At 37.5% G+C, this 27,870-nt stretch overlaps 5 protein-coding genes, 1 long non-coding RNA gene and 4 other non-coding genes across 12 annotated transcripts; 2 read left to right on the plus strand and 8 right to left on the minus strand.

Annotated features, from left to right (window-relative positions):
* Positions 1-268: 268 nt before the first annotated feature.
* Positions 269-2,708, plus strand: LOC111794078 (protein-S-isoprenylcysteine O-methyltransferase A). Of its 2 annotated transcripts, XM_023676207.2 has the most exons (3): positions 269-409; positions 1,736-1,805; positions 1,928-2,708. In XM_023676207.2, the coding sequence occupies exons 2-3, from the start codon at positions 1,736-1,738 to the stop codon at positions 2,512-2,514; spliced, it is 657 nt and encodes a 218-aa protein (XP_023531975.1). In that variant the 5' UTR covers positions 269-409; the 3' UTR covers positions 2,515-2,708. The 2 variants fall into 2 exon arrangements, with proteins under 2 accessions (XP_023531975.1, XP_023531976.1); XM_023676208.2 differs by lacking the exon at positions 1,736-1,805 and having other exon boundaries at positions 294-409; positions 1,806-2,708.
* A 2,677-nt stretch (positions 2,709-5,385) lies between these two features.
* On the minus strand, positions 5,386-6,543 carry LOC111793758 (uncharacterized). The gene has a single exon (XM_023675790.2). The coding sequence runs from the start codon at positions 6,536-6,538 to the stop codon at positions 5,600-5,602; it is 939 nt and encodes a 312-aa protein (XP_023531558.2). The 5' UTR covers positions 6,539-6,543; the 3' UTR covers positions 5,386-5,599.
* A 2,588-nt stretch (positions 6,544-9,131) lies between these two features.
* On the minus strand, positions 9,132-9,232 carry LOC111794182 (small nucleolar RNA snoR1). Its single transcript, XR_002815072.1, has one exon. It is a non-coding gene; the product is annotated as a small nucleolar RNA snoR1 (small nucleolar RNA).
* A 1,675-nt stretch (positions 9,233-10,907) lies between these two features.
* On the minus strand, positions 10,908-11,678 carry LOC111792560 (large ribosomal subunit protein bL12c-like). Its single transcript, XM_023674066.2, has one exon. The coding sequence runs from the start codon at positions 11,619-11,621 to the stop codon at positions 11,049-11,051; it is 573 nt and encodes a 190-aa protein (XP_023529834.2). The 5' UTR covers positions 11,622-11,678; the 3' UTR covers positions 10,908-11,048.
* Positions 11,679-12,145: 467 nt separating this feature from the next.
* TRNAP-CGG (transfer RNA proline (anticodon CGG)) lies at positions 12,146-12,217 on the minus strand. Its single transcript has one exon. It is a non-coding gene; the product is annotated as a tRNA-Pro (tRNA).
* A 621-nt stretch (positions 12,218-12,838) lies between these two features.
* TRNAP-UGG (transfer RNA proline (anticodon UGG)) lies at positions 12,839-12,910 on the minus strand. The gene has a single exon. It is a non-coding gene; the product is annotated as a tRNA-Pro (tRNA).
* A 95-nt stretch (positions 12,911-13,005) lies between these two features.
* On the minus strand, positions 13,006-13,077 carry TRNAP-UGG (transfer RNA proline (anticodon UGG)). The gene has a single exon. It is a non-coding gene; the product is annotated as a tRNA-Pro (tRNA).
* A 3,951-nt stretch (positions 13,078-17,028) lies between these two features.
* On the minus strand, positions 17,029-19,580 carry LOC111793965 (MYB-like transcription factor EOBII). Its single transcript, XM_023676058.2, is given in 3 exon segments — positions 17,029-17,601; positions 19,217-19,346; positions 19,439-19,580. Coding segments are annotated over 3 exon segments (603 nt in total). The 3' UTR covers positions 17,029-17,270.
* LOC147792774 (uncharacterized) lies at positions 18,096-20,744 on the plus strand. Its single transcript, XR_015420807.1, has 2 exons — positions 18,096-18,290; positions 19,240-20,744. It is a non-coding gene; the product is annotated as an uncharacterized LOC147792774 (long non-coding RNA).
* Positions 20,745-23,021: 2,277 nt separating this feature from the next.
* Positions 23,022-27,666, minus strand: LOC111793048 (ADP-ribosylation factor 1). Of its 2 annotated transcripts, none has more exons than XM_023674739.2 (7): positions 27,537-27,666; positions 26,887-27,067; positions 25,332-25,402; positions 24,606-24,725; positions 24,248-24,366; positions 23,472-23,553; positions 23,022-23,292 (listed from the first exon to the last, which is right to left on the minus strand). In XM_023674739.2, exons 2-7 carry the CDS (start codon positions 27,032-27,034, stop codon positions 23,287-23,289), a joined length of 546 nt encoding a protein of 181 aa, XP_023530507.1. In that variant the 5' UTR covers positions 27,035-27,067; positions 27,537-27,666; the 3' UTR covers positions 23,022-23,286. The 2 variants fall into 2 exon arrangements, with proteins under 2 accessions (XP_023530507.1, XP_023530508.1); XM_023674740.2 differs by lacking the exon at positions 27,537-27,666 and adding an exon at positions 27,409-27,530.
* Positions 27,667-27,870: the final 204 nt, after the last annotated feature.

Consider the following 27,870-nt stretch of genomic DNA (forward strand, 5'->3'; position numbering starts at 1 on the left):
ATTATTTAGATTTTAAAAAAATTAAATATCCTTTATGATTTTTTTTTTTTTTTTTTTTTTACAGATTTATGATTATTTATTTATTTATTTATTGAGATTGATGATTTTTAAAAAAGGTTGAATAATTTAATTAATTTATTAAATTTAGTTAATAGAAAGTATTCTATTAAATTAAAAAATATATAATGGACCGGAAAAGAACCGAAGACGCAAGAGGAAGGGTTTATGATGAACCGGTTCGATCCTTGGTTTTCATTAGCTCGAACCGACGCTTGATTTCTTAGTTTTCATTTCTTTCAGCCTCGTCTCTCAGCCCTTTTTCACTCTTTCAACTTGGACGTCGGCCGTCGCATCTCCCTCTCACGGCGTCCGCACCCGCCGCTTGGATCTCTGCAGTCACCGTGAGCTCGTAAGGGATTTCTTTACGGATTTTTGGAAGAATTTGATTAGGTTTTAGCTTTTACGCGTTTTACTTACTGATTGGTTCTTTGATTTGTTTTCCATGTTTTTGTATCTGGGTTTCTTGGATTGTTTTTAGACTTGCCTTTAAGGTGTTTGTTAATTTGCTTGACTGAAAAGTGATTTGGGATCTCTGTGAATGAGTTTGATTGAAAGTCTAGTTTATTTATGAGAGAAAAGCTCATTTTCTTAGCTTTGATAATGGGAAGTTTGTGATTTAAAGGATAAGTACATACATTCTTTTAGTGTTCTAGGTAGAATTCTGTATAATTCTTAGTTGATAGAATGGAAACTTGAGATTCTGTGTGTGTGTATTGAAAGTTGAAACCATCATATTATACTGCACTACCATCCCTAGTAGGGTTGCTGTTAATTTTAGTTTGTCTAGATTGTTTAGGTATCAAATTCTGTATTTCTTTTGGTATTTTTGGATCTCACATCGGTTGGGGAGGAGAACGAAGCATTCTTTATAAGAGTGTAAAAACCTCTCTCCCTAGCAAACGCGTTTTAAAAACATTGAGGGGAAGCCCGAAAGGGAAAGTCCAAAGAGGACAATATCTACCGGCAGTGGGCTTGGCCTTTCCTTTCGGGCTCAAACCCACCTCTAGTAGATATTGATGCCAAAACGTGTCTACTAGGGAGAGGTTTCCACACCCTTATAAGAAATGCCTCGTCTTCCTCTCCAACCAATGTGGGATCTCACAATCCACCTCCTTTGGGGGCTCAACGTCCTCGTTGACACACTGCCCAATGTTTGGCTTTGATACCATTTGCAACGTTGGAGAGGAGAACCTTGTGAATTGTGAGATCCCATATCGGTTGGAGAGGAGAACGAAGCATTCCTTAGAAAGGGTGTGGAAACCTCTCCCTAACAGATGCGTTTTAAAACTATTTAAGAGAAAATCCAAAAGGAAAAGTCCAAAGAGGACAATATCTATTAACGGTGGATTTGAGTTGGCTTTGATACCATTTGTAACGTTGAGCCCCCAAGAGGAATAAATTGTGAGATCCTACCTCGGGTGGAGAGGAGAACAAAACATTCCTTAGAAAGGGTGTGGAAACCTCTCCCTAATAGACACGTTTTAAAACTTTAAGAGAAAGCCCGAAAGGAAAAGCCCGAAAGGAAAAGCCCAAAGAGGACAATATCGTCTACTATCGGTCGGTGGGCTTGAGCTGTTTGCCTAGCATAGATTGTATCCTCTGAGAATACACTAAATTTCATCCCGATGTCCTGTCACACAAACATGGTTTCATTGTTCATATTCTTCCTTTGCAGATGTTATGCTTAAAGGATCTTCAGGGTTTTTTACACAAGAATTTTTCTGAATTGGAGATATCATTTTCAGGTCTGAACTAAAATCTTAGTATACCTCCAAGTTTTCGTGTCGTAGCCAAATCCTTTCGAATTCGTTTTTCGGTTTGTGAAGAAACCTTAGCTGATATCTTTGGTGGACAAAAAAAATGACAGAAATTTTCAGTTACACAGCATGCAGACAATTGTCTCAGATGATCTTTGCAATTATCTTCTTTCATGGTTCTGAATACATCTTAGCCGTTGGAATTCATGGGAGACAAAATGTTACTCTAAAGTCCCTTTTGATAAGCAAAAACTACCTCTTGGCCATGATCTTATCCTTCTTAGAGTACTTTCTTGAAGTTTTGTTGTGTCCCAGCCTTAAGGAATACTGGTGGGTTAGTCATATAGGCCTAGCCATGGTTGTCGTCGGAGAAATCGTACGTAAACTGGCGATCATAACCGCAGGACGGTCTTTTACGCATCTGATTAAGGTCTATCATGAGGACCATCACAAGCTGGTCACTCATGGAGTTTATAGATTTGTTCGTCATCCTGGATACAACGGTTTTCTCGTGTGGGCGGTGGGAACTCAAATCATGCTCTGTAATCCCATATCGACCGTTGCGTTTGCCATTGTTGTCTGGCATTTCTTTGCTGAACGAATTCCGTATGAAGAGTACTTCTTGAGACAGTTTTTTGGCCACGAGTACGAGGAGTATGCAAGACGGGTACCGTCTGGAGTGCCATTTGTGAAATGAAGGTCCAAGAATGCTTCATGAACAGGTTTCATGGTTGTTCTGTTCTTGTGTTATGTGTAGTTTCTGATTGATGATTTGTGAGATTGGATCTTTGTGACAAGTTTGAGGTTCTTACTTGTACCATTTTTGTTGAATATGTGTATGTGACATTTCATAACAAATATACTATCATCTGTTGAGTTGGGTTCGGTTGAGTTATTGGGTGGTTCACTACTTTATTTTTATTTTATTTTCTCAAAACGGAACAAGTTGACTAGATCTGAGAGAAATGACGACAGAGAGTAACAAGTAGATGATCGTGATGATCGTGAGCAGCGACGATAGCAACCAACACTTGAGAAAGAGAGTGATGGTTGTGCATCTTGCGACAAATTGCATATAATGATCAACGATGAGATTGATAACAAGTATTAGAGAGCGACGACGATGAAGTTCACAAAGGCGGAGAGACAAGAGGTGCATGTGAACTACAAACTCGGGGGTTATAGATCAATCTCACCTAAAATCTTCCTTCAACTTAGTTCAAACACTCAGAAATATAAACCAATCTCAGTTAGCAAACGAGTAAGAGAAAGAGAATCGTTCTCTGCTGAATATCCTCTACTAAAATGTCGAAAAAAATGAAACCCATTAGTGAGGTCCATATCAACAATAGCAATACCCGTCATAGCAAAAGTCGACCCTTTAGGCCATAAGTAACCACCTAGCTTCGTTGCATTCACCTCTAAACCTTTTGAACAAGATCAAAAATGTCTAAATTACGAGTGACTATTATAAACAGCTCAAAACACTTTTCCACTCCATCCAAAAACAAGATTGGACGTCATTGACCTTGATCCCGAAGTTACATCCGAGACTCCCTCACAGAAGGTAAGTCTCGAAAAACCCATAAAAGAACACTACCCTAAAAAGCTTTATTTCAAGCCAAACTTCACAACGTCCTTACATTTAGTTACACTCTTAGTCCTCGTCTTAAGAGTCCAAACCCACCGCTAGCAGATACTGTCCTCTTTAGACTTTCCCTTTCCGGCTTTCCTTCAAGGCTTTAAAACGCGTAAGCTAGAAAAAGATTTTCACACTCTTATAAAGGGTGTTTCGTTCTCCTCCCTAACCAATATGGGATTCTCACAGTCCTCGTCTTAAGAGTCGATGAGACGTCGAGAGAGAGGAAGGGGTAAAATTGTAAATAGAAGGAACAAAAGGAGGATGAAATGGGATATATGATGATTGTGTTTTATCCCATCTGCCATCAAATGAGGGCACTATGAATTGGGTATGGAGAGATCATAATTATGTGTGTTATAATTATTATTTCCCCATTTTCTTCCATTTTGCACTCCACTTGGCTTCAAAAAGGAACACTCCAAATCCAAATCCAAATCCAAATCCAAATCCTTCCTCCCACGCCACTCTCTCATTCATTCATTCATTCCTTCACTGACGTAGAGCAATGGCTATGTGCCCCAAATCACAACTTTTAACCGGTGAGTGCTTGGAGGAGTTGCTTTCTAGCTAAAAAATGTAATCCATTACTTGTTCCAAAAGCTACTTTTTGTTCCCATTTTCGTTTGTCTACCGAACATTTGATTGTTTTCGGACGAGTTTTTTTTTTTTTTTAGTATGTTTGTAACGTTCTAGGTCTGTTTGTTAGAGGAAGGTTTTCACACCCTATAAAGGGTGTTTTTGTTCTTGCTGGCACTCGTCCCTTTCTCTATCAATGTGGGACCCCGTCAAATCCACCCCCTTTGGGATCCAGCGTTCTTACTGGCACACCGTCTCGTGTCTACCCCCCCTCCCCTTCGGGGAACAGGCTGACATATAGTCCGGTGTATGGCTCTGATACCATTTGTAATGACCCAGTTCCACCACTAGCAGATATTGTCCTCTTTGGGCTTTCCCTTTCGAGCTTCCCCTCAAGGTTTTAAAATGTGTCTGCTAGGGGAAGGTTTTCACATCCTATAAAGGGTGTTTTTGTTCTCCTCCCCAACCAATGTGGGACATTACAATCCACCCTCCCCCCCCCCGGGGCCAAGCGTTCCACACCCTATAAAGGGTGTTTTTGTTTTCCTCCCCAACCAATATAGGACATCACAATCTACCCCCTTCGGGGCCAAGCGTTCTCACTGGCACTCGTTCCTTTCTTCGATCGATGTGGGACCCCGTCAAATCCACCTCCTTTGGGGTCCAACGTCCTTACTGACACACCGTCTTGTGTCTACCCTCTTCAAGGAACAACCTCCTCGTTGGCATATAGTCCGGTGTATGGCTCTAATACCATTTGTAATGGTCCAGATCCACCGTTAGCAAATATTGTCCTTTTTGGGCTTTCCCTTTCGGGCTTCCCCTCAAGACTTTAAAACGCGTCTACTAGGAGGAGGTTTCCACACCCTTAAAAAGAGTGTTTTTGTTCTACTCCCCAACCAATGTGGGACATCACAATGTTCTAATATGATTTTTGAGAAATTTTTCAAGAGATGACATAAGATTGCTCCAAATCAACTCACTTAATTTTAGAATTTTTATGATTGAATCATTAAAAAAGAAGGTACACTTGGTCGATATTTGGTAGTAACTATTTGTTCTTTTAAATCTTTTTTAACCATAATTTTATATTATCAGGATCATTCTAATTCAAATATGGTATTGAATCGTTCATTTATGTTAAACTAAATTCTTTATCCACGTATTGTTAAACTAAGAAAATGTTTATCTGATGTAGTTAGGGAGTGTATAAAAAAGTTAGAAGATTGAATAACAATCTTTTCATCAAAATTCATGTGGATGAAATTAAGGTTTTTAGTAAGATGTTTAATCCTACAAACAAAAATATATATGTATTTAAGCAAGAATTCATCCTAATTTCCATCAAAATTCATGGAATTCCATAATCATATTGAATAACAATCTCTTTGTATAATGCATATCTAAACAGTTTTTGTTCAAAGATGAATGAAGAACTTGTTCATCGATCATCTTTATGTTTCCTTTTTACAAATCTAAATTCTAAACATAAACAGTTTGATGATTCTACAAAGATTTTGAACGAACCTCTCATGATCAGAGCTTTTGAAAATTGCAACGAAAATTAAATGCTCCATAACGGACTGGCTCTGCCCAATCCACTAACGTTCCTCCAACAACCTACCAGATCAGGCTTGTAAGGGAGATACGATTTTCTCTTACCTTCTTCTTTCAACGCACGATTCCTGACGTAGAACGATTCGAGTGCAGAAAAAATCCTCTTCTGATCTCCACCGGATCTCCGGCTTCTTGAATGCCCGCCGATGTTTGCCTCGCCGGACTGAACCTTCTTCTCCTTCAGTTCCGTCGAGGATTTCGTCTCTGACTTGATTCCGATACCTTTTTCCCTCTTCGTTGAGTTCGAAGATGGCGTGAATGAGACGTATGAGCGCTTTCCGTCGCTGTGGCTTCGTCGTAGAAGGTCTCGGATTCCCCAACGCTTTGTCGACGACGATCCGGTGGATCGGCTTTTCTTGCAAGCCAGATTTGGCGTTCCGATCGATTTAGGTTTCCAGACGGAGTAAGTTCCGGATGGAACTGCTTCCAGTTCGTCCACTGACGATGAAGAAGACGACGACGACGTCGAAGGCGACGGCGGATCGTCATTACGCTCTCTGATCATAAGCTTCTCCAAAGGAATTCGAATCGGCTTCACGGTTACCAAATCTCGTTCATCCGTTTCCGCTTCCTCGACCTGACATTCCTCAAACAGAAGTTCCGAATTGAAAACCGGAAACACAGGAGCTATCAAACCGCCTCGAAGTACATCATCGCAATCGCTGGATTTCTGGAGCGAGACGAATTCGAAATCGTCGTCGTTATTCTCCTCTGCTCTGTTCAGTGACAGCGATGGATCGAAATCGAAGTGAAAGCAGCCGCCGGAGAACTCGCCGCCAGCTCTTCGGGCGGCGTCAGCGATAGTTCCGGTGGAGTAACAGTTGAAGCTCGGACACAATCCAAAATCTTCTTCTTCTTCTCCTTCTTCTCGCAGTTGCAGAGACATGGCGTTGAAAGTGTTGAGTTTCAGAGTGAAGGAGGAAATGAATGGTTTATATAGAGATCAGAGTCGAGGAGTCATTCAAATTACAGATCGAAATATAATAATTTCAATAAAATTTTAAATTTGTATTAGTTTATGGTTAATTTTTCATTAATTTTTTTCTATAAATTAAAAAAATATGGTTATTATCGGATAACCCTTATTAAATATCTGACTTTTTATTTATTTATTATTATTAAGAATATATATTAAGTCTATAATATTAGACTAATGTTTAAATAAGTGCTCAGTTTTATAATCATTTAAACCATGTTGTCTATGATCACTCAGATGTCTATGTGCTAGTGTTGTAAATGGGCATGTGTTATAAATGGTTGCATGCCCATTTTAAACACTTTTTACATGCTCTAATATTTGTGTCAATACGAGAGAGTAAGAGATGTCACTAAAACCATGTCTGGACTAAAATGTAGTCCAAATTTCGACTAAAATGTAGTCTAAATTTCACACAACTTAGTCCAAGGTGTCCAAACTTGAACAAGTATCACGACTGATGTCACACATTGATTGAGAAGGAGAAAAAACCACCATTTATAAGGGTGTGAAAACATTTCCCTAACGGCATTTTAAAGCCTTAGGGAGAACAAACCACTTCCCCTATCGGCATTTTAAAGCCTTAAGGGAGAACAAACCACCATTTACAAAGGTGTGAAAACCTTTCCCTTGTTAGACGAACACGACTCTCCACAATGGTATGATATTGTCCACTTTGAGCATAAGCTCTCATGGCTTTGCTTTGGGTTTCCCCAAAAGGCCTCATACCAATGGAGTTAGTATTCCGGCTTTGCTTTGGGTTTCCCCAAAAGGCCTCATACCAATGGAGTTAGTATTCCTCACTTATAAACCCATGATCATTCCCTAAATTAGTCTGTCCACTTTGAGCATAAGCTCTCATGGCTTTGCTTTGAGTTTCCCCAAAAGGCCTCATACCAATGGAGTTACTATTCCTCACTTATAAACCCATGATCATTCCCTAAATTAGTCGATGTGGGACTTCCATCATCCAACACCTCCCCTCGAACAAAGTGCGCCTCCCCTTAATCGAGGCTCGACTCCTTTGGAGTCTTAGTCATTTTTGACTGCCTTCGAGGAGAGGCTTGGCTCCTTTTCTTTAGGAGTTCTTTGTTCGATATTTGAGGATTTGAGGATTTATCAATCTATTGGCACGACTAAGTTTAGGGCATGGCTCTGATACCATGTTAGACGAACACGACTCTCCACAATGGTATGATATTGTCCACTTTGAGCATAAGCTCTCATGGCTTTGCTTTGGGTTTCCCCAAAAGGCCTCGTACCAATGGAGTTAATATTCCTCACTTATAAACCCATGATCATTCCCTAAATTAGTCGATGTGGGACTTCCATCATCCAACATCCCTAAGGGCATTTTAAAGCTCCGACATTTTAAAACCTTGAGAGAGAACAAACCATCATTTATAAGAGTGTGAAAACCTTCCCCTAACGATATTTTAAAGCCTTGAAGGGAAGCTCAAAAGAGAAAGCCCAAAGAAGACACTAGCGGTGGATTTAGGTTGTTACAACCATTATCTCACTCGAGCAAAAGTATATTTCCAAATACAAAATCATTTTTACATAAAAACAGGAAAGCTTTAGACCTCCAAGACTCCAATCTAACTATTCTCCATATCCTCCATATCCTCTAAGCTCAACAAGTTTCCGTATCACTCAAAATCATAAAATTTAAATATTCGTAAAAAATTATGAACCACTATTAAAAAAAATGGATTGAAAATTTACAAGAAAGAAACCATTGAGAATTAACAATTTATATTTTTCTTTTTCTATTGATTTTAATTATAATGATTTTGTTTCATTTATTTGTTCTTTTTTTTCACATTTTTCATGGTTTCAGCAATCACCTATTATTCACATAAATATGCACTGTCACCTATTCAAATTTATCGACTTCTTAATGAACAATTAAGATTTTTTAATATACTTTCTCACAATTTCTACACATTCAAACAAAGACTACCGACTTAAATTACAATGATATATTTACAACATGAATTAATTCAAAAATTATAATCTGGAATACATTATAACTATTATTTTCCTCTACAAATTCACATGAATTATAATCAAGGTTAAACCCTAGAAAATTTTCGAACACCACTCAAACAAATGTTGAAATGTTACGTTGAGAAAAGGATTTCGTAACACGATTAAATCTAAAAAAAACAGAGTTCAAACACAAAAGTACGACGAATATTCTTTTTGAAATATTTGTTAAAGGCATTTTTTGTTTTAGAAGTCTAATCGAAGACATTTTCAATCTCAAAATACAAAATAATCCCCGCCGTCGACCAGCATACTCGGCAAACAAGAAAGCAGTAGGAGAATACCGATCCGCCAAAGTTTAGTAAGTTTCACGAAACAATGATAGTCGGCGCATAGAAGATTACATGAAAACTCCTTAAAAATTCAAGATCTGACGTTCTGAAATGAAAGCAAATAGTATATCTGCAGATACTTCAGAACTTAAAAGCAGAAAAACTGTTATTGACACAAAAACGGCTCAGAAAGTTGCTGAATCTGCTCAAAGAAGAGCGATCTATTTCAGAACGCCTTTCTCATACAAGAGGTGTCAGAAATAAAGCAATAATCATCATCGCTGTATCGACATTTAGCAGAGAGAAGTGAAAATCAAATAAAATGTAAGAATGAGACGGCGGCGGCAATAGCGAAATGAGGCGAATCAGCCGGAGATAATCGACTCAGCAAATTAGGGCTTTGGAATCCCCCTTCAAGACAACGAGGAAGAGTGTACGTATTGGGGGCTATTTATAGCTTAAGATTTGGGCCTCTTCAGTCTCGAGTCGATGTGGACTATTTGCTGTTTAAAAGCCCATTTTATTGGGCCCAAATATCTGTATTATTGGGCCCACGTATCTGTATTAATGCTTGGGGAGTGTAGTTAATAGAGCGTCGTTCATATGACTCGATAATCGATAATTTAATTAATTATGACTATCTAATCTAAAATATAAAGATTATGCTGGATTTTTTTTTTTTTTTTTTTTTTTTTTTTATAGTTGGGTTGAATTTTTTTTAAAATAAAAAACACGATTAAGTTGGAGGGTTAGTATTTTTTTTTTTTGTCGAGAACCAAAAAATAAAGGGCTTTCGCTCTTGCCCTAAACGAATGAATTGAGGAACGAAGCAGCGAGAGGAAGTAGCTCGACTCGAAGAGGAGAGGGAGTAAGTAGTTCGAGATCATTTCGAGGGGACCGGCTAGATCGAGACTTGGAGAGATGATCCCTAGGACGAGAAGAAATTGAATCCATACACTCGATCCATTGCTTCTACCCCTCCCCGATGCAGCCAGCTCGGGACTCGAACTCAGATTTCAACCACTGTAGTTCAGATGCAGCATGCAGCCTGAGTGAAGGTTGGGAGTGGGCTGCTCGGGTACGATCTAAAACGATCCCACATTCCAGAAACAACCGACGATCCAATCAAACCCTATATTGTTTTAAAAAAATTAAAAATATTTGGCATCAATGTCGATGTGGTGTCACTCATAAATGTCTGATATCTAAATTTTATAAAATTTTAGTTATTAATATATGTGGTCATTCGTAAATGTCTGAATTAAAATTTTATAAAATTTTAGTAATTATTGTAATATGTATTAGATGAGTAATCTTTTTTGAAAAAAACAATAATTATAATAATAATATTAAAATATCATTATTCAGGTTGTTCGAATCACCCACCCAAAACCTAAAATTTTGAATGGTCTATTAGATTTTAGAAGAAAATTAGTGTTGCAGTAGTTTTAGAATTAAGAAAAATTAGACTTAGTCGGACTTATCTTATCTCTCTTAATAGGAGAGTGTTTATTTACGAGTTTCCTCGATTCCGTTACAAGTGAGGACAAAAGAGGACTAAATGGGCGAGATGGGCGAGACTAAGATTACTTCGGCCGAGAGATAATGAGTATCACAACCATACTAAGAAGAAAAAATGAATCTAAAAATGTCAATTCATAGCTAAAATTCTTCTTGGACACAACAAAAATTCTTCTTGGCATTTTATCAAACACGTTATGAGCAAGAAAATCCACGAACAGAACATGTCAGAGCTTCAGCAATGGCGAATTCGACGCACAAATTCAGGAAAAACAGAGCGTTCATCGACAGAACATCAATGAACAAATGAACAAATGAACAAATGAACAAAAAACCCCATCACTAAGATCACCAGAACGCCTAAGCAAAGCTTCTAGTTAACAATTTAACAAACACATTATGAGCAAGCTACAGCAACGGCGAATTGAAGGCACAAATCCAAGAACAATGAGGAATTCATTAACAGAATATCAACTAAATTCATCATCAGTTCATAATCAAAAGAATAATCTAGTTCCATAAGAATGCCTAAATTGTAAGTAAACTTTAAGGATTCAAGAAACTAACCAGCCACGAAATCAAACGATAGCGATCTTCGCACCAGCCTCTTCGAGCTGTTTCTTCGCATCTTCTGCATCTTCCTTCGAAATTCCTTCTTTAAACTTCTTCGGCAAACCTTCAATCAGTTCCTTCGCCTCCTTCAACGCCAAGCTCGTCAAAGCCCTAACAGCCTTAATCACAGCAATCCTCGCATTACTCGGCACATCCTCTATAACAACATCGAACTCCGTCTTCTCCTCGACGGCAGCGGCCGCATCGTCTCCTCCGGCAGGTCCGGAAGCGACGTCGACGGCGGCAGGGGTGAATGCGGCAGCGGAAACGCCGAGCTTGTCTTGGAGGTAATCAACGAGGATTCGAGCTTCTTCGAGCGTTAATTTTGATATGACATCTCCGATTTCTGTAACTTTTTCCGGCACGGCGGTTGCGGAAAGTGGGCGGAGATGAACGAGGCGAAGAGAGAGATTGGAGGAGGATAATGAAGAGGGGAAATGGAGAGATTTGGATTTTGGGGAATGAGAAAATTTTGGTGGAAAAGAAGATGAAGAACAAGATGGGAATTGGAGAGAAGCGGTGGAGAGAGTGGAAGCCATTTTTGTAGAGAGAGAAACTGAAGATGCGATGATAGGATAATGTTGCAGTTCTGTGATCCCAACAAATGGAAGGCGAAAGTTTTGAATTCTATTTGTGACGAAATTACCCTTCGGAGAGACATTACGGCAGAGGGTATTATTGGTATAAAAATAATAATTAAGAAGAAAAATAGAAAAAGGGTCATTCCCAGAATCGAGATAAAGGCCTCTAGCACCCGAAGCAATAATCATACCACTAGACCAAATGCTCTTTTATTTTTTCCAAAATTACCCTTAGACACTTTGGTAGAGAGAGCTTGCGGCAAAGGGTATTTTTGGTATAAAAGTAGTCATTAGAAAAAGAAATAGATAATAAAGGGGCATTCAAACCCGGGACCTCTCACACCCGAAGCGAGAATCATACCACTAGACCAAATGCCCTTCTATTTTTGACAAAATTACCCTTGAGACACTTTGGTAGAGAGAGTTTGCAGCAAAGTGTATTTTTTGTATAAAAGTAGTCATTAGAAAAAGAAATAGATAAAGGGGCATTCCGAGAATCGAACTCGGGACCTCTTGCACCCGAAGCGAGAATCATACCATTAGACCAAATACCCTTCTATTTTTGACAAAATTACCCTTGATACACTTTGATAGAGAGAGTTTGCGGCAGAGGGTATTATTGGTATCAAAATAGTCTTTAGAAAAAAAAATAGATAAAAGGGGCATTCCAAGAATCAAACTCGGGACCTCTCACACCCGAAGCGAGAATCATACCATTACACCAAATGCCCTTCTATTTTTGACAAAATTACCCTCGAGACAATTTGATAGAGAGTTTGCGGCAGAGGGTATTATTGGTATCAAAATAGTAGTTAAGAAATAAAATAGAAGGGGCATTTTGAGAATCAAACTCGAGACCTCTCGTACCCAAAGCGAGAATCATACCACTAGACCAAATGCCCTTCTAATTTCAACAAAATTACCCTTGAGACACTTTGGTAGAGAGAGTTTGCAGTAGAGGATATTATTGGTATCAAAATAGTAATTAAGAAATAAGATAGAAGAAGGGGCAGAGAATCAAACTCGACCTTTCGTACCAAACAAGAATCAACGACATGTCCTAGTCTGCGACATTTCAAACAAAATTATCCTTGAGACAATTTGGGAGAGAGAGTTTGCAACCGAGAGAATTATTGGTATAAACATAGTAATTATGAAACAAAATTCAAATTGAAGGGGCATTCCGAGAATCGAACTCGGGACCTCTTGCACCCAAAGCAAGAATCATACCACTAGACCAAATGCCCTTATGTTTCAAACATCATTACCCCAGAGTATTTGGTAGAGAGAGTTTAAGACAGAGGGTATTAGTGGTATTAAAATAGTACTAAAATTGAAAAACGGGGCATTCCGAGAATCGAACTCGGGACCTCTCGCACCCAAAGCGAGAATCATACCACAAGACCAAATGCCCTTTTTATTCATTTCTTAACATTATTTTATTATATAAAAATTTAATAACTGGGCCGACCTTTTCAGCCCAATTTTGGTTTCGGGTGGACCGATTTGGGCCCAAATTTTAGAGGATAGATTTCTAGATATGGCTTATACATTAATTTTCCTATTAAATATTTCGATTTATTTTATTTTTATATCCTACTAACCCAACAAATAAGAAGACATTTTACTTCCTCAACCCTTTTTATTTTAATAGATGGACGCTTTTTTTCTACCAATTGGGGCCCTCCCTTCACCATGATTGGACCAAACGCCCTCGTGTGGAGTTATCCGAGTTATAACACGTGCATAGCATGATGCCATATGTCCTTCGCTTGAGCGACGCTGGTTCACGTTATTCGAGTTCGATAACTACCCGCCATCGTCCAAAGTTAGGTTAGTTCAAAATCATGAAAATAAATTGGGTTTAAAATACTTTAATGCATGTAATAGTTGATTTTGGAGATGTAGGGTATCGATTCCTATACCTCTCACATGTTAAGCGAGTGCTCTACTGTTTGAACTACATCCCCGTGTATGAAATCCAATAAAAGCTACAATTGTTTTTTTCTACCCCATGAATATCTTTTCTCTACTATACTCGACGTGATGAGAGTTCGTATTAATATCGAGACTTACAAATTAGGTATGAGTGTTAAAAATTTAGCATAGCCTCAAAACACGAGTTCTATGAGTTCTCGGTATATTTCTCACGTACGCCATAATCATTTTGGAAAGAGTTTCCACCTTATTTTTCTATAATAATCTACTTCTCGAGCCTCTCATGTTAGCATCCGAGCTTGGAGATTGGGGTAACCATAGATCAGTTTCTTTTGAAATGCTCGGGTTTAAGTAACAAACGAATTCGAGAAGGCTGACTAATTAGGGTTTCGATTTCACGACCGAACATGTGAGAGTTATTCAAATTTCACATGGGATGAGAATTGGATTTGAATAATCTTAATAAATTTTATTCTTTTAGCATAAAAAACATGTGATGATAAAGAAAAATGAGTGGTTCTTATAAAGGATAGTGCATGAAATAACGAACTTCTTATTTAGGACTTGGATGCTAAAGTTCAAAGTTTGGTACTCCCTAAATTAAATTGATACCTACCATTATTATCCTTTCTACCTAACATTTTGTACCTAAACTTTGTCGGGGTTGTCGTTTAGATGTTCGAGAAGATTACATTTGTGTGGGGTCGAGGGCGGAAATGGGGATTGGGAGGAATCTGTTTGTGAGGTCCCACATTAGTTAGAGAGGGGAACGAGACATTCCTTTTAAGGTTGTGGAAACCTCTTCCTAATAGACATGTTTCAAAACCGTGAGGCTAACGACGATACGTAATGGGCTAAAGCGAACAATATCTGCTAGCGGTGGGCTTGGGCTGTTACAAATGGAATCAGAGCCAGATATCGGACGGTGTGCCGGCAAGGACGCTGGGCCTCAAGGGGGATAGATTGTGAGGTCTCACATCGGTTAGAGAGGAGAACAAATCATTTCTTATAAGGTTGTGGAAACCTCTCCCTAGTAGACGCGTTTTAAAACCATGAGACTGATGAAAGCTAGGTAATGAGCCAAAGCGGACAATATCTGCTAGGGGTGGACTTGGGCTATTACAAATGGTATCAGAGCCAGATATCTGACGGTATGCCAGCGAGGATGTTGGACCCCAATGGGGATAGATTGTAAGGTCCCACATCGGTTGGAGAGGGAAACAAATCATTCCTTATAAGGTTGTGGAAACCTCTCGTTAGTAGATGCGTTTTAAAACCATGAGGCTGACGAACACTACGTAATGGGCCAAAGTGGACAATATCTACTAGCTGTGGGCTTGGGCTGTTACAAGTGGTATCAGAGCCAGACATCGGACGGTGTGCCAGCGAGGACGTTGGACCCCAATGGGGATAAATTTTGAGGTCCCACATCGGTTGGAGAGGGAAACGAATCATTTTTTATAAGATTGTGGAAACCTCTCCCTAGTAGACGCGTTTTAAAACCATGAGGCTGACGAACGCTAGGTAATGGGCCAAAGCGGACAATATCTACTAGCTGTAGGCTTAGGCTGTTACAAATGGTATCAGAGCCAAACATCTAACGGTGTGCCAGCGAGGATGCTGGACCCCAATGGGGATAGATTGTGAGGTCCCACATCGGTTGGAGAGGAAAACGAATCATTCCTTATAAGATTGTAGAAACCTCTCCCTAGTAGACGCGTTTTAAAACCATGCTGCTGACGAACGCTAGGTAATGGGCCAAAGCGGACAACATCTGATAACTGTGGGCTTGGGCTGTTACAAATGGTATCAGAGCCAGACATCGGACAGTGTGCCAGCGAAGACGCTGAGCCCCAAGGGGGATAGATTGTTAGGTCTCACATCGATTGGAGAGAGGAACGAATCATTCCTTATAAGTTTGTGGAAACCTCTCCCTAGTAGACACGTTTTAAAACCATGAGGCTGACGAACGCTACGTAATGGGCCAAAGTGGACAATATCTACTAGCGGTGTGCTTGGGCTATTACACTGTCCCTTCTCCCTCTCCATTTTTCGTTTAAATGAGGATTCATTACCCCCTTCTAAGAAGGTCCCCACGGAACCCCGACCCTAGAGGGTAAATGAGCATATCTAAGAATCAACTTAAACTTATAAGGATCTAGTTGTAGTGATTAAACTTGATATCATATAGCAAGCGATCGTGTGTTCAAATCCAAATAATTTAACATTTCACGTGTTGGGCATCGTGAGACTAATCAATTTCATATTCACGAGCTTAAGTTTTTAGGTCGAATTAGAACGAGTGTCACTACAATACCACCATCATTCTTTCTGTAACGTACAAACGACTATTAGCCAAACTACAGTCACTACGATATCGACATGTCGGTGTTGCTATCAAAGGAGGAATAGTGAACGAGAGAAGGATAAGTACGACTACGATGCTCGACATGTGATAACATGTTAAAATGAGTGGACGATCAGTGTTGTTATCAAAGGAGAGATAGAGAGCGAGAGAAAGGTATGTAAGACTCGACGCTCGACATGTGATAACATGTTAAAACGAGTGGACGAGAATATACCGAACGACATGTGAAAGACGTTTGCTTTAAACTGAGGAATACAAGAGTTAGGCTAATGTCGATCTCTTAAGGTTGAATGAAAATGCTAAGAGCATAGGATGTGTAAAAAGGGTTTCATTTGTTCGACAAGAATTATGTATTACGTGTCAATTTCTCGTGTTTTTTGTTTGGTAAATAATTATAAGCTTCATTTAATTAGAAATTAAAAACAAAAATAATAATTTTTAAAATTATTTGGTAATAAAGAAATTGGTATATATATATATATATATATATATATCCTAACCTAACCATGGTTAAGAAATTGGTTAAGGGAACCCACCGGAGCCATAACAAAAGCGAGTTTTCATGTGGCAATTGTCACTACTTATGAACCCGAACCTGGGTGATCTATCCATGACCAGGATGAACCTTGGGTGAAACTAAGTGGAGGTCCGAACCGACTGATGTTGAAGAATCAACGGATGAGTTGTGGTTAGAGGTGAAATGTCACTCGAATCCAAAGCTAGCTGGTTCTCCCCGAAATGCGTTAAGTATCGAGACTATCTCCAATGACTCAAATGTTTGAATCGTTTCTAAGGTTTAATAATCATTTTGATTGCTGAGCTTTCAAATTTTTTTTATTTCAGTCCCTACGACATTTATTTGAAAATATCTATTTAGTCCCTAAACTTAAATATAATTAAAAATATATATATATTTTGGTCATAATTAGAAATTATGCGGGTTATTTTTTAAAAAATTATGAGATAAAAAATAGACATTTTAAAAGTTTAAGATCAAAATGAAAATTTTTAAAGTTTAGGGGCAAAAATGGAACAAACGTTAAAATTGAAGGACCGAAGTGAAATTTAAACCTAAAAATAATTGAAGTTATACCTGAAAGTCTCGGTTGATATCAATTTAAACAAATCAAAACATGATAGCTATACAATAAACCAATACAATATAACGGATATTACAAGTCACGATAAACAGTGATATACATCGAGACGAAAATGATACTCGTCATTTTCGAGAATATTTATATGCTTTATTCAAATAATACCCGTAATTTATTTTAATTAATTAATTAATTAATTAATTTTTATTGGTTGAGAAGTTGCATAGACCATAGATCCTCCATGCTCCAATAATTTTGATTGGAATGATCAATTGGGAGCAAAGGCAATGAGAAGGCATCAAGATTTTGAGTGTAATTTGGAGGAGAATAGGTTTCCATTATTGGATCCATTGTGTAAGAACTTGGAGCTTCTTCATTCACTTGATTATGATCACGAGACGTTGCTTTTGAGCTCGTTTGTCGAGCGTTGAAGCGATGATACTCTTGCTTTACGTGCTTTTGGATTCTCGTCCTCCAGTAGTTCTTTATCTCGTTATCCGTCCTTCCCGGGAGATGCTTTGCTATTTTCGACCACCTGGAAAGATGATCATATGGAATGAGATAAAAGGAACCCGTTTGTTTACTTCTTCGACTTTTTTTGAAATATATTATAACCGTATCTTGTTAGATGTAACAGCCAAAGTTCACTGTTAGTAGAATATATTATCCTCTCTGGGCTTTCCCTCAAAGTTGTAAAACACGTATGCTATGGTCAAGGTCTAGCCCTACTTCAACCAGTGTCTCGCACCATCCGCAGAATATATTGTCCTCTTTGAGCTTCCTCTCAAGGTTTTAGAACATGTCTGCTATGGTGAGGGTCTAGCCCTATTCCGGTGACGGGCTCTGATGTCATTTGTAATAACTCAACCACACCGCTATCATATATTGTTCTTTTTAGGCTTTTCTTTCCGACCTTGCCCTCTAGGTTTTAAAACGCTCCACTAAGGAGAAGTTTCCACACTGTTATAAGAAATGTTTCGTTCCCCACGTAGGGTTAGATGATGTGTTTCGTTTAGGGCCACCAAAATTCGAGTTTTTTTTTCTTTTTTTAAAGAAAAAATTTGTGGGTTAAATTTGATTGGTCATGTTGAATGGCTGAAAATCAAGCTCCGCCACGTAGGATTTCATGTATTTAAAGGACTAAAAAAATCCCAATATTTTAAAAGAATTTGTAGAATATTCAATCTCAAGTTTCGAAGCTGAGAACACAATGCTGAATCACAGGTAGATTTCTTCAAATGGTTTTTTTTTTTTTTTTTTAATTTCAAAATATATAATTTAATGTTTAAATTTTAATATAATTTAATTTCTGTTAAATAATTAAAGGATTGGATTAAGTTTAAATAATGAAAAATAAAATTATTCCAATATTTAAAATAATATTTGAAAATAAATAAATAAATATTTTATTTTTACTGAAAATAAAGAATTAAATAAATAGCTGTCATTTCTTCATATTTTTTGTTTTCATTTTAAAGATAAACTTTTAAATATTTAAGAAAAATAAGAAATTAACGAAAGAAATATTTTTAAGAACTAATTTTTGTAAATTTTAATTTAAAATCAAAACACTTTTAAGAAAATAATTGTTTTGGAATATAAAATAATTGCCAAACAAGCTTGTAATATTTATTTCTTTTTTCAATACAAAGTAATAATAATAATAATAATAATAATAATAATAAAATAATAATAATAATAATAATAATAGATATATATATATATATGCATATGTATGTATATACCATGCAAAATCATTTCTTTTTCTTTCAATTTTCTCAAGTAACTTATAGAAATTTTAAAATAAAATAAAAAAAATCATTAAAAACGTGCATAAAAAGGAGAATTTGAAAAGAAACGTGTTGTCGTGGCCACGGAAGCCCTAATATTCTTCCTCGGCTAAGCCTCTAACGAGACTCCAAAATCTCGGTCGGGCGATTGGAGAAAGAAATATATGATCAATCTTCTTTCTCGATAAGAATATTTCTATATCTTAGTTTCAACGATATGTAACATCGAGGATTCGAAGGTTTGACCTCTTAATCGAGAATACAAAATTTATATCAGTTGATTTCGATTTTTTTATTGAGTTATATTGATTATAGTCCTGTTATGTATGAAGATCTGTATTTACGTACATAAAATCTTACTTGTTTCCTCATTTGGCGTGTAGTTCCATGATCAGTAGTTGTTCATCTGAGGTGATGTTGCCTCGTCGAACGTTGGGATGGAGGTAGTTCAGCCACCGGAGTCGACAGCTCTTCCCGTTACGTTTTAGACCTGGAATGATCGGGTTCGGGAAAGAAGGGCGGAAACTATCAAAATTAGGGTTTTTGAGAAAATTTGAGAGAGAGAGAGATTTTGATTGTTACCAGCTGATAGAGCAAGAGAGTTCCAAACACCTTCACCATGATTGGCTATGTAGTTGATGAGAATCAAGTCTTCTTCCATAGTCCATGGCCCTTTCCTAACCTCCACCACACCTTCGGCTGAGTTGCATGCTTTTCTATCCATTTTAGAGAGAGAAAGAGAGAGAGAGAGTTGATAAGATCATGATGGTAGCTAGGGTTTTATAGAGAGGCCAAACGGAAGGAAAAGGTACGTACGAGTTACCCTCGTTGCAAAGGGACGGGGCGAACTAAAGAAGGTCGATCGTACTCGTTTAGTACCCTTAATACAAGGCTGGCCAAAGAAGATTAGTTGTACTTGTGTAGTAACCTTGATATAGGACTAGCCAAAGAAGGCCGGTCGTACTCGTTTAACACCCTTGATACAGGGTTAGTCAAAGAAGGTCAGTTGTACTCGTGTAGTACCTTTGATACAGGACCAACCAAAGAAGGTCGGTCGTACTCGTTTAGTACCCTTGATACAGGGTTAGCCAAAGAAGGTCAGACGTACTCATTTAGTACCCTTAATACAGGGCTAGCCGAAGAAGGCCAGTTGTACTCGTTTAGTCCCCTTGATACAGGACCAACTCAAGAAGGTTGGTCGTACTCGTTTAGTACCCTTGATACAGGGTTAGCTAAAGAAGGTCAGTCATACTCGTTTAGTACTCTTGATACAGGGCCAGCCAAAGAAGGCCAGTTGTACTCGTGTAGTACCCTTGATATAGAACCAACCAAAGAGGGTCAGTCGTACCCGTTTAGTACCCTTGATACAGGGTTAGCCAAAGAAGGCCAGTCGTACTCGTTTAGTACCCTTGATATAGGGCAAACCAAAGAAGGTCAATCGTACTCGTTTAGTACCCTTGATACAGAACCAACAAAAGAAGGGTTGATCGTACTTGTTTAGTACCCTCGATACAGGGTTAGCCAAAGAAGGTCAATCATACTCGTGTAGTACCCTTGATACAACGTCAGCCAAAGAAGGTCGGTCGTACTCGTGTAGTACCGTTGATACAAGACCAACCAAAGAAGGTTGGTCGTACTTGTTTAGTACCCTTGATACAAGGTTAGCCAAAGAAGGTCAGTCGTACTCGTTTAGTACCCTTAATACACGGCTAGTCAAAGAAGGTCAGTCATACTCGTGTAGTACCCTTGATACATGACCAACCAAAGAAGGCTAGTCGTACTCGTTTAGTACCCTTGATCCTATTCAGTTAACGTCTTCCATGCGATAATGTATTCATATTACTGTCTTTAAAAAAGTCATAATACTTAATTGCTCGACTTATGCTTATATCACAATAATTACAATATTACCCAGATATTTTGTAAACATTAGCCTTCTTTTGCATGGTTTTGCACGTGTGTCCTAGAAACATACGAGTGCGATGGAAAAATTAGGGTTCCGAGCACATGGATTGATATATTCGTGTGAAATATAAATATGAATTGTAAGAATAATTGAATTCTTCTACGCATTTTCCTTTCTCTTTTTTAGATTCTTCATTGAAGTGGAGAAATGAATAAAGTTTGTAACTCCAAATTAGGGTTCTAGCTCGATTCTTGCTTTTTAAAAGAACAAGGGTCGAATCGAGAAGAATGACCTACTACTCATAAAAAAAATAAGCTTCTCGAGCTAATGATCATCGAGTCGATGCACAGAATCTTTCCTTTCAGAATTCCAGTTGACTAAATATTGGGAAAGAAACGTGTAAATAAATAGACTCGTTCCTCATTACAGCTACGCAATGTTACGTTAGCTTTGCTCGGCATTACTCTAAATTACCTCTCGTATATAAATATTTATTATTGTGAGTTTTTTTTTTATTCATTTCATTATCGAAAAATTATTACCTCTCATATTGTTTAATTTTAACGCACAATCGCCTTGTATCTACTATTTGACTCAAGTTCATTACCATATGCACGTTTATGTCATTTATGGTTAGATTTTTTCGTAATGACCCGACTCTCTAAAACCCTAGTTCGACTCAAGTTTGTTATTACATGCATGTTTATGTTGTCTTGGGAAATCCGACTCTCTAAAACCCTAGACCGGCTCGAGGTTATTACCATATGCATGCTTATATCATTTGTGGCTAGACTTTTTGACGTTATTAATTGTTTCTTCATCACATACAACGTAATGAAGAAGTTTCGAGAGTAATAAAAGAAAGTTCAAGCTGAAAACTAATATTGAGACATTATTAAATTAAAAAAAGTTCGTTAAAAGTACTAATATCTAATCCTTCGATTTTTAAATATATTGACATATCGATGAATATTTTAATTGTTGAAAATAAAGATTTTTAATCTCAACAGTGGAGCGCTATCGTTGAGGAAACAGGAAGTGAGTCAAGAAAAAACGACACGATCAGATCCTTCTCGATCTTCTGAACGTAGACGTATCCTCGATCGTATAACTCGAGAAAATAACATCCACATGCTTTAGGGTTAGTCTAAAATAATAATTTAAATTAAAAGACAAAATTTCTAACTTGTTTAAATCCAAGCGAGTATTAGCCACTCATTTATTGATTATTCCTTTTTCTTTAATTTTTTTTTTTCCAATTATATTACACAAATATTAATCACTTAAAAGGAAAGCTAAATGGAAGAAGTGCTTTTTATAGAACACTATGTTGGGACCAATGCTTTGATGACTATACTCTTGATTTAATACACCAAACTCTATCCTTCTCTCTTGAATTAACAACTTTGTATAGACATTAGATTTGGGTTTAGTGCTCGATGTTTGTTCTTCAAGAAGATAAACGAATATATAAAAAAGTATCTTTTGATTTATGGGATTCGAATCCCCAACACCGTGGTTCGTAGCCACGTGCTCTAATCCTCTAAGCTACAGGCTCCACCCCGTCTCCACTAGATCTGTTCCCGAGGGTACCCTAAAAAAAGGAACCTTTCCTCTCTCCAGTCATTTGCCATTTCGGGTTAAGAAGATGTGAAAGCGCCTCTCTCTCTAATAAGAACCGTGCTTTTCTACTTTTCTGCGGGACCTCCCCTATAGTATCAACTTTTTTAACTCTCTTGAAATATTGTCATAATGTTCTGTTAAAAAAATTTACGAATTTGTATGGGTGTTTTGTCCAAAACAATCGAATGTATATGTACCAAAATAGTCATTATAAAATATAGATATCAAAAAGTAAAAAGTGGGGAAAAAAAAAAAAAAAATCATGAATGTATCGGTTTATATTTTTCTAGTTGAAAAACATTAGTTCACGAACATGAAAACTTGTAATTCTATCGATTAAACTCCCAAATATGATAAATGAATCAATTTAGACTCTCAATTTTAAAATCATTCAAGAATGGTTTAAATTCAAACCTTAGCTCAAAAATTAAATTCAAATAATTGATACAATGCAAATAATCGATACAATCATTAATGTAAGGTTAAGTATATAAATGGATTTGAGTCTTAAATAAATATGAAATTTTAATATTTTTAAACACCATTTTGGAATATGTTTAATGTATAGTATTGTTTATGTGTAATGATCCATATCAATTGTGACATACTCACAATTACATTTCATAATCATATCGATCAGATAAAAAGATTGGCTTGATATTAAACGATACGAAAGCAGTACAATAATGCATTTCGAGGAGCCAAGAAGTATACGCTTAAAGCAGCAATTAACAACTTGGAGTGAAATTTAAAGTGTAGTCAAATGTTTCCCAACTAAAACTATCTCTTAAATCAAACGAAACTATGGGTACTAGAAGGATGAGGACTCTTGAGGGCGAGATAAACAAACTAGCCAAAGAAGGGCGCGGGAATTTGAACGACCATCAGATCATTTACCGCTTCAACCCTGATTTGTAAGGGAATTCAACAAGTTAAAAGAGGGAAAGATAAGAATCAAATATACATTTTGTTTGTTAGTTCAATTAGAAGAGAACAAGAAATGGTCAAGAAACTAGAAGCTAATGCAAAGAAACTCAGAACCCAGCAAAACAATTGTGTTTTAGATCTAATACAAGAAGCAGTTACCTTGCTAGCAATGTTGTTGGAAAGCCAGTCTAGACCTTCGTACAGCCCCTCTCCAGATGTCGCGCATGTGCTCTGAATGTACCTGGAACAAAGCACAATGTAGAATGAATATATTAATAGAGCGCAAGCAACTTTGATTAAACTTAAAAGACATTTATCTTAACTTTCTACCGTTCGAGCAACATTTTGACCATTTCACTTTTCCAACTTCGGGATAATAAAATGTAACAGCTCAAGACCACTGTAAGCAGATATTGTCTGCTTTGGCACGTTACGTATCACCGTCAGCCTCACGGGCTTAAAACGCGTCTGTAAGGGAGAGGTTTCCACACCCTTATAAAGGAATGCTTCGGTCTCTTCTCCAAATGATGTGGGATCTCAAAATCCACTCTCCTTGAGCAGGGCCCCGCGTCCCACTAACACACCGCTTGGTGCCTGGCTCTGATACTATTTGTGACAGTCCAAGGCCACCGCTAGCAATTATTGTCTGTTTTGGCCCATTACGTATCACCAACAGTCTCACGGTTTTAAAACGCGTATGTTAGGGAGAGGTTTCTACACCTTTATAAGGAATGCTTCGTTCCTCTCTCCAACCGATGTGTGATCTCACGTAAAAGGTCAAGTAGTTGACTATGAAAAACATATCAATAAACGTGAGTTTCGACTATCTTCAAGTACACTTTCAGTTAATGTTACAGGTATTAACAAGAGAAATAATACTGCCCACCAGATCTAATCGATGAGATATCCACACGAGACAAAAGCAAATAATTTACCAGTGGCGCTGACGAAGAGAGTGAAGACCAAGCTTGTCAGTTATTTCTGCAGCATTCATGGCATTAGGAAGATCTTGCTTGTTTGCAAATACAAGCAAAACAGCATCTCTAAGCTCATCCTGCAATCATTAGAATGTAAAATACCACTATCAGACAAGACTCATAAATGGAAGAAAAGGGCTTTAAAACTCTATGAGCTACTATGCTGCTATGCCGTTACTAAAAAACTCTATCCACTCCACCTTGAGAGATAAAGTTAACAATTAATAAGTAGAGCCAATCAATTGATGAATAAAGCTACAATAAGAACGAAGTACAAATAGCAATAGACCATCACAGTAAACAGGTACTAATATACCTCATTCAACATCCTGTGCAACTCATCTCTTGCCTCGACAACTCGGTCCCTATCATTGCTATCCACAACAAAAATAAGGCCCTGTGTATTCTGGAAATAGTGCCTCCAAAGTGGACGGATCTTTTTGAAAAGAAAAACCATAGTCAAACATTAAGAATCATAACAATTCTGAACAACTTTTTTTCTTCTAATGAGCATATAAAGTACAAACAAAGGCCTAAAATGACGCATAATTACTTAAAAGTGTGGCATTCATTTGTCTTCACATATAATTCTTGTAAATAAATAAAATTTTGAGCACTTCAGTTCATGTATCTAATAATTTTTTGTCAAATTTGACATGTTTTTATTATGCTAATTGGACATGTGCCCATCAAGTGACAAACTCATATTCAATTTGTTCAGCTAGTAAATGATACATACTTATCATGCTTAACAAGTATCTATAACATGTCCAACAAGTGTTGGAGTATCAGACGCAAGTTGGACATGGACACACAACTCAAACTAAAGGTTTCAAACTTCACACGCTCTAGATTACCAATAGTAAAAAAAATTAAAAAAAGACTGCAAGTTGACGATTAAATCGACCACTTATGTACATCACAGAATATAAAAACAGGGAAGGCTAATTTCCAGATAAAATAACTATTTCTCTTTAGTTTAATAAAAAGAACACAGCTTGCCTCACACATACAGGGGAAGGGAAGAGAGAGAGATGCACACCTTGTCCTGACCACCAACATCCCAGACGGTAAAGCTGATGTTCTTGTACTCTACAGTCTCCACATTAAATCCTGAAGAAAAGAATCGACAGATATATTGGTAAAATTTACACAATGGTTTCGTGAAGATCCTCATGCAATAATTCTAATGCTTTGAAGAAAGACGTCACTTGAACTATTTGAACTACAACATCATTTGAAATATCCCCCTTTTTCCATTACAGAGATCCAATTTATGTTAAGCCCCAATGAAAGAATTCCAAGAAGAAATGTCCCTATTAACTACTGCAACAATGCAAAAAGATGCTCACGTTCTCTCCCTAGCACTCGGGGATCTGAACTATGGCAGTTAGAAAGTTTGAGGTTTTTCCAATGATGTTTACTCCTTCAAGTGTTGAGAGAGGAATCGAACATCAGTTCTTCTCAGTTGGCTTTATGGGTAAAAAGGGATACCTCTCAAATTTCTACCAGCTTCAGCTCGCCTTGGGACATGGATTAGATACAAGACACATTTTTAAACGGCAGTTCAATCTTGGAAACACCAAAACTTTCAGGACTAATCGAATGAAAAACAGATGTTTGGGATAGAGAAAATATCGAACTCGGGGCTCGTCTTCAAAGATCGTTGAGGAGATCAGCAGCAAGAGAAAGAACAATCTTACAGCTCTCACGAGGACTGATCAAAAAGGTCGAAATATTATCTGCTGGCAAGCTATAAAAGGATGATGCGTAGCGGTGGGGGTACCTCAAAAAAATAAACAGACCTTCACAGGTCCTCGTTAAAGAGAGGTGAAGACAGTTACAGAAATTAAAGAATGTGCTCTGTACCCTAAGCGAGGATGTTTAACATTGTGCAGTACTTTTTATCTAACTTTGCCACTTAAATCCCCTCTCTGTTAAAAATTCTCAACAACAATGTCATGTTAGGAATTACGGATCTCCGCAATGGTATGATATTGTCCACCTTGAGCATAAGATCTCATGGGTTTGCTTTGGGCTTCCCCAAAAGGCCTCATACCAATGGAGATGTATTCCTTACTTATAAACTCATGATCATCCTCTAAATTAGCCAATGTGGGACTCCCTCCCAACAATCCTCAACAATCCTTCCATTGAACAAAGTACACCATAGAGCCTCCCTTTAATCGAGGCTCGACTGCTCGACTCCTTTCTCTGGAGCCCTCAAACAAAGTACACCTTTTGTTCGATACATAAGTCACTTTTGACGACACCTTCGAGACTAGCAACTTCTTTGTTCGCACTTGAAGATTCTATTGACATGGCTAAATTAAGGGCACAACTCTGGTAACATGTTAGTAATCACACTCCACAATGGTCTGATATTGTCCACTTTGAGCATAAGCTCTTAAGGATTTGCTTTAGGCCCCAAAGGGCCCCATACCAATGGAGATGTATTCCTTACTTATAAATCCATGATTATCCTCTAAATTAGCCAACGTGGGACTCCCTCCCAACAATCCTCAACATGCCAAGGACCTAGAGAAGAAATTCAAAAAAGTTGCAACCAATTCTGTGTTTCATCAATAGAGACTTACCAATAGTGGGGATGGTGGTAACAATTTCTCCGAGCTTTAGCTTGTACAGGATCGTGGTCTTACCAGCAGCATCAAGACCCACCATCAAAATCCGCATCTCTTTCTTAGAAAAGAGCCTGCCGAAGAGCTTCGTGAAGGTCAACCCCATTTCTACTTCCCTCTAAGAGAAACAATCAAAGAACTGGCAAGCGATAACATTCAAAATTAGAAAATCAAACATCTCAAAAACAAATTCAGCATGCATTGAAACAGATTTAAAAGATCTTCCACTACAAAATCCTAATGATCATCATAAACAGAAAACAGCGACCTAAATAGCACACGACTACAAACAAACATCATAAATATTCATTTTACCACAATACTTTGACCCTCCTGATGACATTTAAATCAAACAATGAGAAATTCAAACTAATCCAGGGTAATTTCCATTATAGCAGACATAAAATTCAAACAAAAAGAATGAGCAATACATATCCAAACAACGAGGAAGATCAACAAGAATAAACAACAGCAATGTACCCAGCAAATGAATAAAATAAATCCGTAAAGATTTAAGAACGATCGATATCTTCCAGGGAGATCCTACAGAATTGAACTTGAAAGTTGAAGATTGAAGATTGAAGAAAAATGGAGCCAAAGTAGATTACCTCTCGAATTCGGGGCCTTCAGGAGACAGATCTGAAGGGAAAAGGGGCAACAAGATCGTACCGCGATTCTTTCTCCGTTTCTTATATTGGCTTCAGAATTATTTATTTATTTATTTATTAAAATTTATTGGTTAAATTATATGTTTGGCTAAATTACAAATTACAACTTGGTTATATATATATATATATATATATATATATATATATATATAGTGCTAAATTACAGATTTAATTTTTATAATATTTAATTCAATATTTTTAGCTCGATAATTATAATTATAGAGAGGAAGATCAAATTATTATCGTTTATAATAATAGTTAATGTCTTATCTGC

The sequence above is a fragment of the Cucurbita pepo genome, chromosome 4, assembly GCF_057944985.1.
Source record: "Cucurbita pepo subsp. pepo isolate OVF chromosome 4, ASM5794498v1, whole genome shotgun sequence".
Classification (NCBI taxonomy): Eukaryota; Viridiplantae; Streptophyta; class Magnoliopsida; order Cucurbitales; family Cucurbitaceae; genus Cucurbita; species Cucurbita pepo.